Source organism: Chamaea fasciata, unplaced genomic scaffold (genome assembly GCF_029207755.1).
Source record: "Chamaea fasciata isolate MVZ Bird 193981 ecotype frontalis unplaced genomic scaffold, bChaFas1.0.hap1 SCAF_25, whole genome shotgun sequence".
Taxonomy (NCBI): Eukaryota; Metazoa; Chordata; class Aves; order Passeriformes; family Sylviidae; genus Chamaea; species Chamaea fasciata.
Window position 1 is genome coordinate 3,637,227 of NW_027094110.1, and position 17,549 is coordinate 3,654,775.

Here is a 17,549-nt window from a genome sequence, read left to right on the forward strand (position 1 = left end):
GATGCCATCCCGGCATGCTGATGTTTCTCCCCCCCACAGTTTGGGACCCAGGTCACGCCCAGTTCACACCTCCGGTGTGTTTGGGGGGAGTGGACTGAAGGATGGAGACCAGAGGTTTGGGGACAAGTGGGCAGCTCATGCCCTGTGTTTTTTGGCAGAGGACTACGAGCAGCTGGTGGAGGACATCGTGCGGGATGGAAGGCTCTACGCCTCCGAGAACCACCAGGAGATCCTCAAGGTGAGCGCGTGCCCCCAGGTCTGTGTTACCCAGGGCTGTGGGGGATGCAGGAGCATTCCTTCCCTTTGGGGATGCCTCCTGTTCTCTTTGCACTCGGGGCTTCAGTTCAGGGGAGCACGGGGAGATGCTGAACTTCCCTCTGGCTCGGCTTCCCTGCAGGACAAGAAGCTCATCAAAGCTTTCTTCGATGTGCTGGCGCACCCCCAGAACTACTTCAAGTACACAGAGAAGCACAAGGAGATGCTGCCCCGCTCCTTCATCAAGCTCCTGCGCTCCAAAGTCTCCAGCTTCCTCCGGCCTTACAAATAGCCCCCCGCTGTTCTGGGCTACCCCGCAGCCAAGGAAACCCTCTTCTCCCTTCCTTCTCCTTTCTGAGTTTTCCTTCCTCTGCCTGGCTCCGGCAGGATCGCCACTGCTCGCCCCACAGACGTCCCCCCACCATTTCCCTGCCGCTCCCTGCAGAGCTGCGCTCCCAGCCGGGGGCACAATCCGGTCTCATCCAGCGGTGAAGCCGCTCCCCTCTTCCGAAGCAGCTTCTTCGAAGGTTTTAGGAAACTGAAGCAGCGTTCCTTTCGCTGTCCCGCGTCCTCCCTTTGGTTTCCTTTACGCCAGGTCTGTCCCCGTTCCCTGGTGCCACCAGCAGCCCAGGACAGTGCGGGAGGCCCTTGTCCTTGCAGCCCTCGGGGCTGGCACCGGCTGCGGCCCCGCGGAGCCCTCGCAGAGGAGCACAGGAGGTGACACCGTGTCCACCGCAGCGCCGGGCCCCGGCTACCGGCGCCGCTTTGCAGAGGTCGGGGGGGAAGAGAACTGACAAAGCCGACTTGATTAAAAAGGAAATGCAAAAGAGTGATGGCAAAGCCCACCAGCGCGGCACCGTGGTGGCTCTGTCCCGCTGGAGAGCCGTGCTGGTGCTGGGAGGGAAGCGCAGCCAAGCCACGTTCCCGGAGAACAATGTCTGGCTGCACGGGAGAAAACAGGGAGCAAAGGAGAAGGACTTTCAGCCGGGTTCGATTTTTTTTTTCTTCCCCCCCTCCACCCCAGACACTTGTGCCAAGAAACCAGACTTTGTTACAAGCTCTGCCAAAGAGTAACTCGGAAAAGCAAGCTTTGAGAAGAGCAGGAGTTAATGTTTGTGCACTAGGATATCCTCCTTTCTACCTTTTTCATATGTATTAAGTGCAATCATTTGAGTCTTCCTTATATTATTTAGAGGGAAGTTGTTTTTTGTTTGTTTTTTTTTTTTCTACTAGAAACGACAATATTTATAATTGCCTGAGAAATGAGAATGTGTGTTTGCAAGGAAACAAAAACCACCCACGCAGAGCAAGCCAGGCCCTGGGCTGCGCTGACCAGTGCGATGGCATCTTCAGGCCTTTTCTGCCACCTTTGTCCCCGATAAGAGCCCCTGTCTGGGGGGGAGATGGTGCCTCTCCTGCTCTGCACAATGGGGTGAGTTTCTGCAGGGAGTTGGAGGTGTCTTGGTCCGTCCACGGGGGGTGAAGTTGGTCCTTTCAGCCTGATCCACCACAGTTTGAATGTTATTCCGGCCCCGTGGTGAGGGGGATCCAAACTCGGCCCTGTCACCTGCTTGTTGCAAACTGATTTGCTTCCCTGCAGGGGTTCAGGGATGAGCCAACAGCTGCTGAGGCTGGGTCTGGGGGGTGCCCTGGGAGGAGAGGGGAGCTGGCCCTCCACTCAGCCCCAAAATCTCTCCCCCAGGTACAGCGATCGCCCCGGGCAGAGCCACCCTCACGGACCTGGGGAAGGTTTTGTGCTTCTGAGTCCCACCAGGCATTTTTGGCCTCATCCCTCTGTGTGTTCTCACCCTGCAGGGATGCTGTGAGAGCCCTTCCCCAGGGAGTGGGGTGTAGATCCCAGGGAAGACCCATCCTGCTATCCCTTGTTTCAATGCATCTGCCTCCCCTAGACAGGCTCAGCTGGGGTCCATGGCCAGGTGGACACCGGTGGTGGGTTTGTCCCCCCAGCATCTTCATGTGGACAGACAGGACTCCCAGGGACAGGCAACTGCTGCCACTGCTCATCCCTCCTCCCCAAGCCTCCCCACTTTTCCAGCCCTGCCACCAGTTCTCAGCTGTCATCCTCCCCACACCTTCATCTCCATCTTCATCCTCTCAAAGACCTGGAGCTGCCAGGACTAAACATGATCGACTTGCCTGTAGCTCTGCCTGTGGCAGGTCCCTTCCCATCGCTTTTTTTCCCATCCCTCTCTCCCTCACTGTCCCTTAGCCCACACCTGAGCCCAGCCCTGCTTTTAACAAACCAATTATTTATTGCTCTGCATGTCCCACTGCGTCCATCTTTCCTGCATCTGGGGGAAGCAGCTGCTTGTCCCTGTTTTCCCTCCTTGATCTACACTGCTCCAGCACCCCAAGAGCCTCTCCCGGGCTCTGTGAGGGGCTGCGGGCAGGCTGAGCACTGGCACAGGGGCTGAGGTTTGTCCCCAAGATGCGTCAGTTGGAAAAGTCTGTCCTGATTCATCCCAGCTGTGGATTTTCCCCTCCTGCCGCCGGCTCCCAGCCTGTTTGGAAGCTGCACATCTCTGGGCTGAGCTGTTTGTCACTTGGTCGCTGTCTGAAAGCAGCTGCTCTAATGCACAAAAGCTGCTGTAGGGATCTGGAGGGGTTTTGTGGCTCTGGGACAGTGGCACAGGCCAGTGACCTTTGAAAGGGTCCTTCGTATTAAGAAGGAAACAAAAAAAACCCACCCAGCAGCAAAAATAATCAGCCTAGGAATGACCAACCCTGCTGTGGTGCCCTAGACTGCCACAGCACTCGTGCCCACCACAGCTCATTAACTGTGATTAACTCTGGCTGATTAATGTCAGGTTACTGCCCAGCAGCTGCCTTTGTGGGGCATCAGGCCCTTGGGGTGTCACCACATCAGCCACCTCTGCTCCCCTGAAGCAGTTGTGGAAGGATGAGGTGGGCAGCACATCCTCCTGGAACAGCCAAAGGCACCTGGTTGTGGTGCTTCCCTCTTCTTTCACCAAAACCTCAAAAAAGCCCCAAAAATTCCACAGGGCCCCTGGAATCACCCACCCCGCAGCGACCCAGCCCCACTCCTCACCCACCCCCACCTCAGAATGGGTTTGAAAGGCTGAAACCCACATCAGCCACCTCGGGGATCAAGGTTTTGAAGCCGTCAGGAGAAATGAGCGTTTTTGGGGTTTGGGGTATTTTTATTTTCATGTTGGAGTATTTATATCTGCCTTTAGCAGCGGGCCAGGACTTGCCATCTCCAGCAGAAACGATTAAAAGTGATGAGCAAGATGTAGTTCATGAAGTTATTTGCACTTGATTAAAAGAAAAAAAAATTGTTATTTGAACTTTGTAAAAAGAAATGTTTGCATTTTGTATTGTCTTTTTTTAATTATTAAATGGAATTTCTTGGTGTTGTGTTGATCTTTCAAAAACTGGCTCTGATGCTTATTTTAAAGGTTTTTAACAGCAGGATCCAGAGCTATTTTCATTGTTTCGTTCCCTCAGATGCTGACAAGCTTTTCCAGGGCCCAAAGTATTTTTTCTCCCCCCCAGAAGTTTAAACACTCGACTTCCCTAAGTTCTCCAGTCCCTGCACAATGTATTGATTTACGCACATTACTTAGATGCAAATTTCATTTTTAGCCCAAAACAGAGTTAAAGAGACTGGCTCAGAAGGAAGAGGGAATGGAAAACACCCTCTGCCACAGCCCCAAACCCCTTGCTAGGTTGCTGCTCTCTCCTTCAGCAGGCCTGGACGTAGGGACAATGCTCAAGTCCTCAGGAGCTGCACCTGGGTAGGTGTGGGCTGATGAGGGGCATTTGCATTTTAAAGCTTCAGAGCCCCTCCCCAGAGAAGGGCTGGGCTCTGCAGCAGGACTCAGGTGAGCTCTGCACCAGGTAAGGGTCCCCTCTGTGGGTACAGGGGGATGTGGGGGTCACTGCTGAACCTGAACCTGCTGGGACACCTCTGCTCTGGGGGAGAGTGGAGTCCTTCCCCTCCCCATCTGAATGCAGGTGGGATGAGGCTCCTTCCCTCCAAAGCTCCAATATCCCACTTGGAATTCATCTCTCTCTCAACTCAACACAGAAGTGAGCAGTTCTTTGGCGAACCCTCCCCGAGGAGCTCTGGAGGAACAGAACCACACACAGCTGTGGGTGTCTGCAGAATTTATTGCTGCCCCCCCTTAGTAGAGGCGCTGGGGTTTCCCCATGGTGCTCTTGATGTACAGAGCTCGCACGTTCTGCCAGTTCTTCTTCAGCAGGGACACCAGGAAATTGATGGCCAGGTGGATGTTGTAGACGAGCTCGTCCTCTGTCATCTTCACGTGCCCCACAGCCACAGCCAGACAGAGCACCTGGGGACAGACACAGGTACAGCTTTCACAGGCAAAGAAAGGTGACAAGAGCTGACCCCCTCATCGGTGTGTTGGGCTGTCCTATGGTTTGGACACTGGGCACGGCTTCCCCAGCCCACCCACACGCTTTTCCACCTGGCCTGTGGCTCCCTGTGCCTGTAGCACCTGGATGCCACCTCTAACACGTGCAGGGGTGACTGGGTGAGGTGGGAGCACAGCTGCCTCCCAGAGGTGGGACACCAGGAAGGACCTGTGGCACACTGTGCAGAACTGGCACTGGAGCAGAGCTCGATGATACCCTGCTCTGCCAAGGCCACACCAGCTTCACTTTCTGCCTCTGGGGCCAGCCCCAAGCCCTCTCTCTCTGCACTGTGACAAAGGCCAAGCCTCCTCCTGCCCGGCCTCCCTGAGCAGCCTGGAAGTCAACGCTCCCCACAAGCTGGAGGCAGAAGAATTTACAAGTGAGCTGACAAGCCAAGTGTCAGGACATCATTAACTCAGCTATTTTAAATGCTCAAGCATTTGGAAATCCTCATATCTGCTGTGACCCCCCCAGCTGTGCCCCCAGGAGTCACACATGGCCCACTGAGATCGGGATGCCTGATTAGGGTTATTTTGGTTTGAGACAGCCAGCTCACCATGACAGCAAGAGCAGATCCCCACAGAGCTGCTCCCAAGTTCGCTTGGACAGAGTCAAGTCCCAGACTCACCCCTGCCAAAGCCCCACTCAGGCTCAGCCCCGCAGGGACTGGTCAGGTCCCACCCCATGAGCAGCACTCCCATGCTGGGAGCAGCATTAATTACACTGCTTTGTGCTCTGCACTGACACATCCAATCATCTCCTCATCAACTGCTCCAAGATCTGTCAACCACAGTTAAATTATTCCTCCTTTCTGCCTGGTTATGGAACACTCCGGGTACCACCTCCCCTTGCTGGAGGAAACCAGCCACAGCTGAAGAACACTCGAGGGACACCTACAGCCCAACCTAGAGATGGCAGAGACAGGGTACAACCCCCAGGTACACAACTAAAGCCATGCTTTACCTTCTTCATCTGAAACTTGATGGTCGATTTGACCTCATCCACCTTGGCCACCAGGTTCTCGTTGTGGGTGAGCAGAGAAGGGAATTTCCCGGCCTTGTTCAGGCCCGGGCCCAGGATTCGAGGAATTTGTTTGATCAAGGACTCGGAAGCCAGGAAGGCATCGTACTTCTTAGCTGCAAGGAGACAACCAGGGAAGTCAGGACAGACTCTGCTCCCACACCAAGCTCCCAACGAGGGACTCAGCTGAGAACATGCAACTCCTCTCTAGAGACAATTCCAACATTCCCTGGGTCCCACCTGAACTGGAGCTGGTTTTGCCAAAAATCTTTGAGGAATGACTATCACAGCAGCCAGATCCCAGCTACACTCAACACAGTGACTCTAAATAACAGCTTGTTTCCTGAAGGATCTGTCCTTTGTTGAGCCCCAGGTGACACTGAACTAACTCCAAGATCTGCCACAGCCTGTGCACACCAGGATGAATGAGACAAAGGATCTGTCTAGGAGAGGCTTAGCCAACAATCACAGTCATCTCCTAAAAGCATGAAGTTCCACAGCCCATTATGAATTGAGGAGCAAGTTCCTGTCTGACTGAGGAATGTACCAGAAAAACTCTGGAGCTCTCAGGGAGGGAAGGACTTTTTCTCTGACCAAGAGAAGGTGACTGCATTTCCTTCTGTTCACACAAGAACTGCAGGACTAAAGCACACTCTTGCTTCTAGCGTTTCTTGGCTTTTGCTGCTCTCCAGCTCCCCAACCAGGACACTGAGGGACACAGCAAAGGGTGAAACTGTAGACAGGGACATTTTCTGTGTCTCTCCCTTCCTTGGACAACCAGCCCCATTCCTGCAGTACTGACCTGTCAGACCTGCACTGGAAACAGCCTGGTGACTTCTCTAAGCAGTTTCTGGCCAGATTTTGGTACCGGGGCTGACTTTGCTCAGCTTCTCAGCTTTGCAACTAACCATGAGATGGAAATCTGAGCATAGGGAAAAGCTTCATTGACACTCACCCAGCTTCTTCACCAGCTTCTTGTTTTTGTTGAGCTTCTTCAAAGCTTCTATGTCCATGTGAGGGATGTCGACTGCTTTGGCCTCATCGCAGTGCTGCTGGTCCCCCAGCAGACAGACAGAGAACTTGGGCCGCGGCGTCGACTTCAACCTGGGGAAGGAAGGAAGGTCCGAGTCAGTGACCGGCCAGCACCACCCGCGTGTCCACGGAGCCAGCACGGAGACACCTTACCACAGCACGGGGCATCCTGCACAGCCGCTCACCTGCCGTCCCCAGCAGGCCGGTGGGGACAGCCCGGGGGCTGCCGCACCTCCCCTCATGTTTTAAGACCCAGGGTGAGGGTCCGTCCAGCCGCTCCCACTGGGCCGGGGCGCGCTGGACTCCCCAAGCGGTTCGGCGCCGCGGCAGCCCCGAGCAGGGCCGGGCAGGGCCGAAGGCTGGGTAGGAGCGAGAGGATGGCGAACCTGACGGTACCGGAGAACCGCTTGTCCTTCTGCGGGTCATAGTTCTTGAGGCTGATCTGCAGCTCCACCGTCTCCACGAACCTGCGGGAGGCACCGGGTGAGGCCTGGCCGGGCGTGGAGGGGGGAAGGCCGAGGCCAGGGGTGACACGTCTGGTTCCGCCGTGTCCGCGGTTCTTACTTGCGCTTCTTGGCACGGCTGCCGTGCAGCACCTCCTTCACCGCCTCGTACAGGGTGTCCCGGGACACTTTGCTGCTGCGGAGGGAAACGGCAGCGCGGGCTCAGAGCTGGCTCCGCCCGGGACGCGGCCCCGAGCCCGCCCCGGTCCCCGCGCGTTGCCCCCGCGATCGACCCCGCTGACCGCGCCCCGCCGGCCGCCCGGACGGCCCCGCGGCCCCCACCGGGCGCAGATGGCGGCTGACGGGGCGGATGGTGGCGGATGGTGGCGGATGGCACGGAGCAGACGCCGAGCCGAACCCACCTCATGGCTGCGGCTGCTCGGACCGAAAGGGCGGAAGTGACTCCGGCGCGCTATATAATTGCGGCGAGATCTCGCGAGACTCGAGGGCGCCGCGCGGCGCCATATTGGGAGAGGCGGGGAGCACCACCTCGAGGCCGCCATGCTGGGAGCGGCGTGGGGGCCCTCTTCAGGTTGCCCTCGCCGGGCGGCCCGTCCGCATCTCCTTCCTTGTTAAATAAACAACCGGGATCTCTTTGTTCCCTGTCTCGGACCACCAGGACAGGAGTTACTGCATCACTTCACAGTTCATCCCAGGAGCCCCGGGCTGGCCTCAGCCGCCGGGAAGGAGAGGGGGCGCGGGAAGAGCTGCGGGGACAGGCGGGGACAGGCGGGGACAGGCTGGGCGCGGCCGGTAGCGCTGCCCATCCCTGACACGGGGCAGGTACCACTGGCAACCCCCACCTGGCAGGGCGGGCAAAGCGGGGCCTTGCGGCTTCAGTGTAGCACCGCGCATGCGCCAGAGGCGTCGCCCCCGCGCATTGGCCGCCCCGCGGCGCGCTGTCTCCGCCCCGCCCCGCCCCGCCCCGGAACCTGTATTGCGAGCGGGAGCGGCTGGGCGCGGGTCGGAGCGCCGCCGCTATGCGCGTTGCGGGGTGGGCGGGGCCGGGCGCGGTGCACGTCGGGCCGGCGGCGGACCCGGGCCCGGCGGGTAGCTCAGGTCGGTGTGGGGGATGGGGGGTGGCGATGGCGGCCGGGCCCGGGAGCCGCCTCAGCCCCCGGGTACCGCGCGGGGGGAGCTCCCCCGTGTCCTCGCCACCCACGGGCACTGCCTTCCCTTCCCCACTGCCCTCGCAGCTCGTGCCACGGTTTCCCTGGTCTCGCGTGGGGACAGCGGTGCGAGGGCCGCCGGAGCAGCCCCAGGGGAGCGCACAGGAGCCTCAGCCGGGTGCGGGGAGCGCGGGGAGAGGCGGCACCGAGCGGGCACCGAGCCGGGCTGCGCCCCCAGGGGCGGCGGGGATGGACGGGGCGGTTTGCCTCGTTCCTGGAAATCAAACGATCAAGTATTTGGCTATCTCAGAGGTCGCTCGTGAAGAACGCGCTGTAGCTCCTTTGAAAGATATCAGCAGAGAGTCTCTTTAGCAAAATGTTCTTGTGGGGGTGTGGAGGCTTTAGCATCATTTGCTTAGAGCCTGAAATTCTATCTCTCAGAAGGCTGGGAATGTCAGGAAAGGGAGGAGAGAAGGACGATGCTTCCAGGGATAAAGCTCATCACCCTACCCCTGTCTCCTGCAGCACAGGACATGCTCAGCCTGTAGGTTCAGGTTTTAAAGTGCCTGGAAACCATGCAGATCATTTGGAGGACAGGAAGGGCTCGAATGTGACATTCATACTGTCGCTAGGAAGAGTCTGTCAGTTCACTGGCGTGATAAGCTTTGTTTCACATTTGTCTGTGGAATAGATTGTTATCCCTGCCTGCCTTTAGTGTGGGAATGATGCAGTGTTGTCCATCTTAACACTTTATAACCTCGAAAGTCTTTTGAGGCCATTCAAGCCTTTCCTAGTGTGCGAAAGTGGAGAAGCTAAAGGAAGAGGAGAAACTAAGGGGAGAAATTTAAATGGAATTGTTCTTTTTACTTAAGGCTCGCAGCAAAGACGACGACCCCGTGTCCCACAGGCCCCTGGCTCTGGGCGCCAGGCAGGATCCATGTGTGGGGAGTCAGGGCAGGATGGAGAGCCTGGGGCTGCCAGCTGTGACCCTTGGGGATGGCACCACGGCCTACCTGCAGCAGGCTGCCAGAGGTAACAGAGCCTCGGGCTGCCAGGGCTGAGAGTCTCTTCCTGGCTCTGAAATTAAGTCAGACTCACCAAAAGTGCCTCTCACGGCGTGGGAGCTGCCACATGTGCTACTTTGCCAGGGCAGCTGGTGACTGTTGGATTTGCACTGAAGTTTGATGCAAAATAAAATACAAATTAAACGTGCCTCTGGTTTGGAAATGGAGCTGTGGAGATGGGAGAGCTGTTGCTGTAGAAAATAAAAGTGCTGTTCAGACTAGGAGAGCCCTGTTCTTTCCAAGGTTGCTGTGAACAGGAAGCTGATATTGTGACCTGCAGGGCTCTGCTCCACCAAAACTTCCCCTGGGCTGAGCAGGTGGTTTTGCATCACTGGTGAGCACAGGGTTTGGTTCACAGCAGTGCCTTTCTCACTCAAAGGGGAGCTGAATTCCACACCTGCCCTTACTCTGGTGTTTGTGGGGTGCCTCTTTCTCCAGCACCCGCTGCTCCCAGGGAGAGGAGCACGGTGTTTCCCAGCCTGCAGAACAGGATGGAGGAGTTGTGCAGCTCCGTGTCCTGGGGGTTGCTCTCCTGCTTTATTTTCTGTGCAAACTCCCTGCAAGTTTATTACACATGTGGAGCTGGACTGTCTTGGAACCACCACGTTGTGTGACCCCCTTCTCAAACCTTATGCTCCAGGTGAAACCAACCTGGATTCTCCATGCTCAGTGGGATGGAGCAATGTCCCCTCTGCATCACATCATTTGGTACCTAAGTCATTATTACAGGTTTGCACAGAGTCAGGCTTTGGCAGAGTTCAGTCTCTACAGCCCAACACTGGCAGCACTTTAGGCCCCTTTAGGTGCTGTAATTGTTTCCTAACAGTTGATCCTCTGCCAAAGCAGTAGATAAATCTCCAGGCACTGATACTACTCACACACCCAGTTGATTTTGTTTCTTCCAACACAGTGTAATTGCTTTCTCTGTGTGCTCTGTCTTTCTGCTCCTTGGCACGAGGAGCTGTGAGGGGCAGCTCCTCAACAAGTGATGCCTGAGGGTCTTTGTCAGTGTCCTGTCTAGAAAAGGGCAACACCAACACTTTTGAGAAGTGAAGTGCCTCTGTGGGGGAAAGCTGATCCACAACAGCCTAGAAGTGACAATTTCTCCCTTTTGTTGGACTGTGGGAAGCATGTGGGACAGAGAGACTGGGCTCAGCAGCTGATGGCATGTTTTAACTGTTCCAGGTGAAAAGCTGATTGAAGGGCAAGTCATTGAGCTTGAAGATGGGACCACAGCTTATATCCATCAGGTGACTGTTCAGAAAGGTGAGGAACACACATTCCCCTTTGTGTTTGGAAGGACACTGTAGATGTGGCTGCAGCTCCAGCATTTGGGCTGCTCCATCAGTTCCAGCTCTCAAAAGACCACGTGAGCATAGGGTTTCTCTTGGGGTTTCCTTTCTTGTGGTTTTGAGGCTGAGTAAACAAGGACATTGCCTGCAAAGTTTTTAGCAATCTGATGAAAAGGTGAATTTGGTGGAGGTGGAGACAAATGTTGAAGTGTCATTTCTCCTGTGGGCTCTCCGTGTTGTCATACCACAAGCCCAGTGAGCTGTGTGCTGTGTTGGTGCCAGCCACATAGCACACACAGAGCTTGTTTCATGTGGGAGCAGTTGGGCAGGAATTTCCTCTGAACTTTGAGATAATATATACTTCTGGAGTAGGTGTTGGTGGGGAGGGGTCATGTGGGGATTGTTGGGAACAATGCCACCTTGGTCATTGACCCATCAGCCAATGTCATCTCTGAAATTAGGTAACTTTAGTCTGAGAGGTGTTGGGAATCCAGTTCATGTGGCAGGCACCAGAGTGGCACGGAGGAATCATCCTTGGCCATGCTAAGATGCAAAAGGGCAGGTAGAAACAGCTCTGTTACTTTGGGCAGTCCTTTCTTGATGCTCCCAAGCTCCCTGTATGCCACCTCCCTCTTCTATTTTCCAAAGGCTGCTTGAAATCAATGTTTTATAGCTGGCTGTGCCCCTTTCCCCTCTTCATCCTCTTCTCTGCCTTCACATACACAGTGAGAAGGGTTCTCCTCACTCCTACTTCCCCTGCCATGGTATGTTTGTGTTCCCCTTCACACCCCCCTGTCCCAGAGCCATCCTTCTTGTCTGGCATATTACCTGGCATTTTGAAACTGGTGAGACACTGCATTAGTCCTTTGAGCAAAGAAAGAGGCAAATCCATGCATGAAGCCTTGAAAACCTTATTATTGACATCAGAAGGGCTCAAATGGTGTCTTAAAACCTACAGCTGTGGTTGCCTTTCAGGGCAAGCAGGCAGGCCTGTGTCTTCTCCTGCCTGGCAGCCTGAACTGCCACAGTATTCCCCATCCTGAGTCCTCCAGGAAGGTGTGTGGATGTATTTCTTTTCTTTTAGAGGCTGTGGCTTTTGAAGATGGGCAGCCAGTGCTGCTGGAGGATGGCAGCGTGGCCTTCATACACAGCACACCTAAAGGTAAAGCGCTCCCTGCTCTTTCCCTGGCAGAAGGAGAGAAGCTGCTGAATTGTATCAGATTTCCAGGGCTGGGGGAGCTGAAGCACTTTTTTTCTGCCTCACACTGAGCTTTTTTTCAGCTCTTTACCTGAATGTTTCCTCTTGCAGAGAGTTACGAGCCCGGCACATTCCAGGCTGTCCTGCTAGAGGATGGCTCCACTGCCTACATCCACCGTCCTGTCATTGTGGCACCTGGCAGCACCACCCTGCAAGTGCAGACAGAAACTGGGCTCGAGGAGCTGGCTGGGGAGGAGGAAGATGATGGCTTTGATGTGGACACCATCAATGCAGTGCAGCAGTATGGCAGGAAGGTGAGGGCACAGCATCTCTTGGCTTGAGTTTGTGCTCTCCCTTCAGCAGTGCTTGTGTGCATTTGTTTGTCAGCAGCACCAGCTTTGAGAGAAGCAACTGGACAGGGTTCCAGTGTGTGTCACTGCTGAGGGGTGCCTGGCACTTGGGGACACGGAACAGGGCTGTTTGGTCCCGTGGAGGGTTGGGCCTGCCCCCCCTAACCTGCTGCAGGCTCAGGTTTGGGAAGGGAGGAGAGCTGCTGTGGTACAGCCTTTGGCGTGCCAGCAGTGGCTAAGCCATGGCCGCTGTCCCCATGGTGACAAAGGCCTCAAAATCAAAACAGCTTCAGATCCTGATGTGCTGTCACTGCAGTGTCCCACCTCAATATCCCGGGTACTGCCTTTTTCTGCTGTCTCCATAGTGCTGTGGAGCAGGGGCTGCCAGGAGGGTGCTGGCAGTGCTGAGCTGGGCACAGACCTTCCTGCTGTGGCAGGCCCAGCCCCGGCTTTCTGGGGAAGGGTGGGGTGGCACTGCGGCTGTCACTGCCTTCCTGCTCCACACTCTACAGGGAGGCACAAACTCCACAAACTGCTTCTTCACTCACAGGGGTCTGACGAAGAAGAGGAGGGAGTGACAGGCACCTGCCATATGAAGAGTAAGGACTCCAGCAACATCCCTTCCCAGGTGTGAATTTTTCAGTGACCGGAGCTAGGCTCAACTCCTCTTTGCCAGTGATTATAAAAGTGCTGTGGCTTCTCTGCCGAGTTAGCAAATACTAACTGCACATATTTCAAATGAGCTGAGAAAGGGAGTTTCGTGTCTGAGAAGCCCTAGTGAGCTGAGAGGTGGGAGGGGGAAATGCAGGTTCCTAGAGCCCTGTCACCTGGGCTTCACCCTGTGTGTACAAGCTGGTTTGTAGGAACATGTTTTTGGAGGATAACTGCAGGAATGCAAATGTATGGTAAGGAGGGAAATATTTGTGTGGGCTTGGTGAAGCTGTGGTGGCTTGCTGGATTGATTCCAGTTCTTGTCTCAGCAGGATTTGCAGGAGGAGGTGGTGCAAAACCAGAGGAAGGGACAGCAGATCGGCAGCAGAGCTTTCCGCTGTGGGTACAAAGGCTGTGGCCGCCTCTACACCACTGCCCACCACCTCAAGGTAAAGCAGGTGACATGGCAGTGTACGGGCCAGAGCAGTCCCAGCTTACACTGCCAGAGCAGAATGCTCTATTCTGTGCAGCTGAGTTACATGCTGAGCTCACCAAGAGACCCAGATGTGTCGATTGGCCAAGGTGAAATCCAACAGGGAACTTCAAATTCTTTCCGCCAGCATTTTTCCAGTTTTCCTCCTTCCTTGCCTTGGATTTCATTTTAGGGACCTGTTCTTTCTTTTCCAGGTACATGAACGTGCTCACACAGGTGACCGGCCATACACATGTGACTTCCCCAGCTGTGGGAAAGCATTTGCTACAGGTAACAGTTTCTGTTTTGAGCAGATTTTGTTTTCTGTCCAACTCAATCCCTGAAGCTGCTGAGCTTCAGTCCTAACTCTGGTGCAATGGAGCACGATATCCAGAGCATCTAAAGCAAGGGAATCACAGCACAGGAGCCTGCTGGGACTTCATTGATTGTGGGCAGATAATGGTGGACACAAGGCTGGAAGTGATGCTGGGGTTGGTTATTTCTTCCCCTTCAAGCTTTACAGACACTCAAGTACATAGACTGAGGGGTGGTACTCAGCTTGTCATGGTGTTTCCTTCTCATTACAAAATTAGTTGTGATGTCTGTCCTGGACAGGGTACGGGCTGAAGAGCCACGTGAGAACACACACAGGTGAGAAACCCTACAAGTGTCCAGAAGACATGTGTAGCAAAGCCTTCAAAACATCCGGGGATCTGCAGAAACACATCCGCACACACACAGGTGAGTAGCACGGGGGAAGAACTGCACAGGGGACAACCCAATGAAAGGGTCTCCAGGGCACTGCAGGTGGCTGCGTGGTGGCAGGTCTCACCTGTCACTTGACACATCTCTCTGTCCATGCAGGTGAGCGTCCCTTCAAGTGCCCCTTCGTGGGCTGTGGCCGCTCCTTTACCACGTCCAACATCCGCAAGGTTCACATCCGGACGCACACGGGCGAGCGGCCCTACATGTGTGCAGAGCCTGGCTGTGGCAGGGGCTTCACCAGCGCCACCAACTACAAGAACCACATGAGAATCCACACAGGTAGGAGGGAGCCAGCAGCAGGGAGACTGGTGGGGCTGGAATTCGCATTTCCAGGCTGAACGTCGCAGGGGTGGCCAAGGAGTTGGAAGAAATAGTGGGAATTGCTTTATTGGATTGATTACTGTTCCAGCAGTCTGTCTCCAGCTATTTGCTCTGGTGGGGAATGCCTCCCCAAAGCATGAGGGTGAAGTTCAGCTCTGTGGCCTCTGCCCTAGGAGAGAAGCCGTACCTGTGCACCGTGCCGGGCTGTGGGAAGCGCTTCACAGAGTACTCCAGCCTGTACAAGCACCATGTGGTGCACACGCACTGCAAGCCCTACACGTGCAGCAGCTGTGGCAAGACCTACCGCCAGACCTCCACCCTGGCCATGCACAAGCGCAGCAGCCACGGTGAGCTGGAAGCCACCGAGGAGAGCGAGCAGGCCCTCTACGAGCAGCAGCAGCTGGAGGGTGAGTAGCCACTCCCCCGTCAAGGTGTGGCAAAGGGGAGGGAGGTGACAGCAAGAGCCACAAGTGTGTGCCATGGCCTCCTGCCTCCCCATCAAATCCAGATCTATTGGAAGGCCCTTGCTGTAAGTCACAGGTTGGGAACAGGCCCCTGCCCATTCTGTGGTACAGGGAGAGGGAAAGGCCCTTCTTCCCATGCTGTAACTGGGCTGGTGTCATCATGGTCTTGTGCTCTTTTGTGCTGGCTCTTGAGGCCACAGGAAGATCCAGAGGCCAGGCATGTGCTTTCACACTCTGATAGTGCTGCTCTTCCCCTTTGATCCAGCTGCTGCAGCTGCTGACAGAGGTTCTCCACTGAAGAGTCAGAATATTGCTTTCCTGTCAGAGATGGAAGAAGATGAAGAGGAAGATGCTGTGCCTACACAAGTCTCACTTATCTCTCAAGATGGGACAGAGCAGGTATGGACACTGACAGCCTCCAGCATGTCAGGGAGAGCAGTTATTATGTGAAGTGAGATTCTGCCTCTACTCAGCTATGGTGTTCTTTGCAGGGCCTTTTTCCAGCATTTTTTCAGACCTTGGAGCTTCCTGGGCTCTTCCTGCCCTGAGGGCTCCCTCCTACAGCCTCATCCACTGCTGCAGTGTTGGTTTGGGGAGTCTCTGGTCCTAGTGCCCCTCCTTGCTGATGGAGTCTCTGGGTGTTTGTGTGGTGACTGGCAGCCCTTGGCTCCCTGCAGCTCCCAGCTCTGCTGACCCAGGCTGGATTTGGAGATGTTTTGTCATCACTTGTATTCAGCAGTGCTTTTCTTGTACTTCCCTCCACCAGCTGCCCCTGTGCTGACTGGAAAAAACTTCCTTCTGTGGCACGGGACAAAGGAAGCAGCTGCCACCAGTGACCTGTTTCCTCTTAGCCTGAGATACTCCTGCTGCTGCAATGCACAAAGCTGTCCCCATCCAGGCTTGAGACAAAAGGCTGAATGGGCAGATGTAGTAGAACGGGGAAGGCTGAGGACCCAAGCTCTGAGTTCTCTGTCATCAGTTTAATCCATGACCCTGGGCAAAGTCCTTGGAGTTCTCTGTACTTTGAGTCTTGCAGAGAGACTGTTTCTTCCTTGCCCAGACCGGTGCATTGCTAAACTCAGGAGTTGCCTAAGACTCCCTGAGCATCTGCTGTCATCCGCAGGTCAGTCTGTCTCAGGAAGAGCTGCAGGCCCTGGGCAGTGCCATCGGTGTGGTGACGCAGAGCGGGGCCCTCGCCGTGCCCGAGGGAGAGCTGGCGGGTGGTGACACTGGGACCGTGACTGGGGCCAACACCAATGGCACCGAGGCACAGGAGGTACGCACGAAGCTGGGACTGTCCCTGCTCCCTCTGCTAGAAAAGAACTGCATTTGCTTTTAAAACATGATGATCTGAACTTTTCCCAGGTGACCATAGTCGCTTCTGGGGCAGTGGTGTCAGAGGAATCGGACATCGCCCTGCTCTGTCATCAGCAGGTGGCATTGCTGGCCACCTCCCATGGCACCCACATTGCTGTGCAGGTACCACGTGGCTCTTGCCACCATCCCCTCAACTCTCTGGCCACCTGCTGCCTGCAGCACTTGCCCTCTGGCCCTGCTGCACTGCTGCTTGCCCAGGGGGTTGCCCCTTGATTCCCAGATGCCCTGTGTGTGGAGCACAGCAGGGATGTCCTCCTGAGATTACAGAATGCTCCTTTGTAAACAGCCTTTCTGCCCCTCTGCTTCACACCTGCGTCACCCACCTGTGTTGCCCCTCTGTCCTGCAGAGAGCCACCCTGAGCTGCCTTTTGGGGGTTCAGCACTCACTCTCTCTCTCTCCCCCTTCCCTCCCCCAGCTGGAAGAGCAGCAGAGCCTGGAGGAAGCCCTCAGCATGGCCACAGCAGTCGTCCACTACGAGCCAGTGCCAGCTGACACAGGCCTGCCTGAGAAGGGGAGCTGAGGCCAGTGGAGCAGCTGGGGCAGGGGGAGAGGCAGCCCCAGCCTGCCGTGTGCAGGGGTGGTGGGTGCTGCAGGCAGGGCACAGGGCAGGGACAGTGTCTGAGCCAGTGCCAGCGTGTGCCCTGTGCTAGCCAGGACACTGATGGGGCAGTGCGGGGCTGCTGGGGTGACCCTGTGTGAAGGGCTCTTCCCTCCTGGGAGGGAGGGCAAATACACTGGATTGCTGCCTGCTCTTGGGCTCTGAGCAGCAGCCCTCTTTTGAGTGGTCCAACAGCTCCCCTTTCTTGCCCACCCCTCCAGCTCAGGGGAAAGTGGGCAGCACGTGCACAGAAGCAATAAAGGCCCATCAGAGCAAGCCCAGGCTGTCCTGAGCTGGGTATGGAGGATGACCAGTTCCTGCCATTGGAGCCAGCACTGGGATGGCTCTAACAGCAGTTCTCCCATCTCTTTGTCATGTCCCTTTCTCAAGCAAAGCTTCCATGGCAGACTCTGTAGCTGTGAAGCAGAGTTGCCATCACTTGCCAGGAGCTGAGCTAGACCTGGATGTAAATGCTGAGTTGAAATAAAAAATTAAAACTTTTGTTTTTAAAAGGACCCCTCTTCTCTTTGGTGGAAGCTGGGAGGGGGTGGGATGGATGTTGATGTTTAGCAGCTGTAAGAATTAAGGACATTGAGGAGATTTGTGGAATTGACCAAACATGTCCTGCCAAAGCAGCAGCTGGCCCAGAGGAGGG

The 17,549-nt window shown here is 55.6% G+C and overlaps 3 protein-coding genes across 6 annotated transcripts in view; 2 read left to right on the forward strand and 1 right to left on the reverse strand.

The window, feature by feature from the left end:
* The window catches only part of SCUBE3 (signal peptide, CUB domain and EGF like domain containing 3), a 31,901-nt gene extending 28,565 nt beyond the window's left edge, over positions 1 to 3,336 (forward strand). The window contains exons 22-23 of the mRNA XM_066204185.1: positions 159 to 238; positions 398 to 3,336. Of these exons, the coding sequence (XP_066060282.1) occupies positions 159 to 238; positions 398 to 547 (230 nt within the window). The 3' untranslated portion in view covers positions 548 to 3,336. The remainder of the gene's footprint in view (positions 1 to 158; positions 239 to 397) is intronic.
* Positions 3,337 to 4,390: 1,054 nt separating this feature from the next.
* Positions 4,391 to 7,630, reverse strand: RPL10A (ribosomal protein L10a). 2 transcript variants are annotated; one of them, XM_066204183.1, is made up of 6 exons: positions 7,595 to 7,630; positions 7,294 to 7,368; positions 7,116 to 7,196; positions 6,653 to 6,801; positions 5,641 to 5,813; positions 4,391 to 4,595 (listed from the first exon to the last, which is right to left on the reverse strand). In XM_066204183.1, the coding sequence occupies exons 1-6, from the start codon at positions 7,597 to 7,599 to the stop codon at positions 4,425 to 4,427; spliced, it is 654 nt and encodes a 217-aa protein (XP_066060280.1). In that variant the 5' UTR covers positions 7,600 to 7,630; the 3' UTR covers positions 4,391 to 4,424. The 2 variants fall into 2 exon arrangements, with proteins under 2 accessions (XP_066060280.1, XP_066060281.1); XM_066204184.1 differs by lacking the exons at positions 7,116 to 7,196; positions 7,294 to 7,368; positions 7,595 to 7,630 and adding an exon at positions 6,883 to 6,986.
* A 559-nt stretch (positions 7,631 to 8,189) lies between these two features.
* Positions 8,190 to 17,372, forward strand: ZNF76 (zinc finger protein 76). 3 transcript variants are annotated; one of them, XM_066204182.1, is made up of 15 exons: positions 8,190 to 8,291; positions 9,214 to 9,373; positions 10,591 to 10,671; positions 11,782 to 11,859; positions 12,007 to 12,209; positions 12,796 to 12,873; positions 13,229 to 13,345; positions 13,584 to 13,659; positions 13,984 to 14,109; positions 14,233 to 14,412; positions 14,628 to 14,861; positions 15,184 to 15,317; positions 16,042 to 16,194; positions 16,284 to 16,397; positions 16,712 to 17,372. In XM_066204182.1, exons 2-15 carry the CDS (start codon positions 9,301 to 9,303, stop codon positions 16,814 to 16,816), a joined length of 1,752 nt encoding a protein of 583 aa, XP_066060279.1. In that variant the 5' UTR covers positions 8,190 to 8,291; positions 9,214 to 9,300; the 3' UTR covers positions 16,817 to 17,372. The 3 variants fall into 3 exon arrangements, with proteins under 3 accessions (XP_066060279.1, XP_066060278.1, XP_066060277.1); XM_066204181.1 differs by lacking the exon at positions 8,190 to 8,291 and adding an exon at positions 8,313 to 8,519; XM_066204180.1 differs by lacking the exons at positions 8,190 to 8,291; positions 9,214 to 9,373 and adding an exon at positions 11,159 to 11,259 and having other exon boundaries at positions 10,589 to 10,671.
* Positions 17,373 to 17,549: the final 177 nt, after the last annotated feature.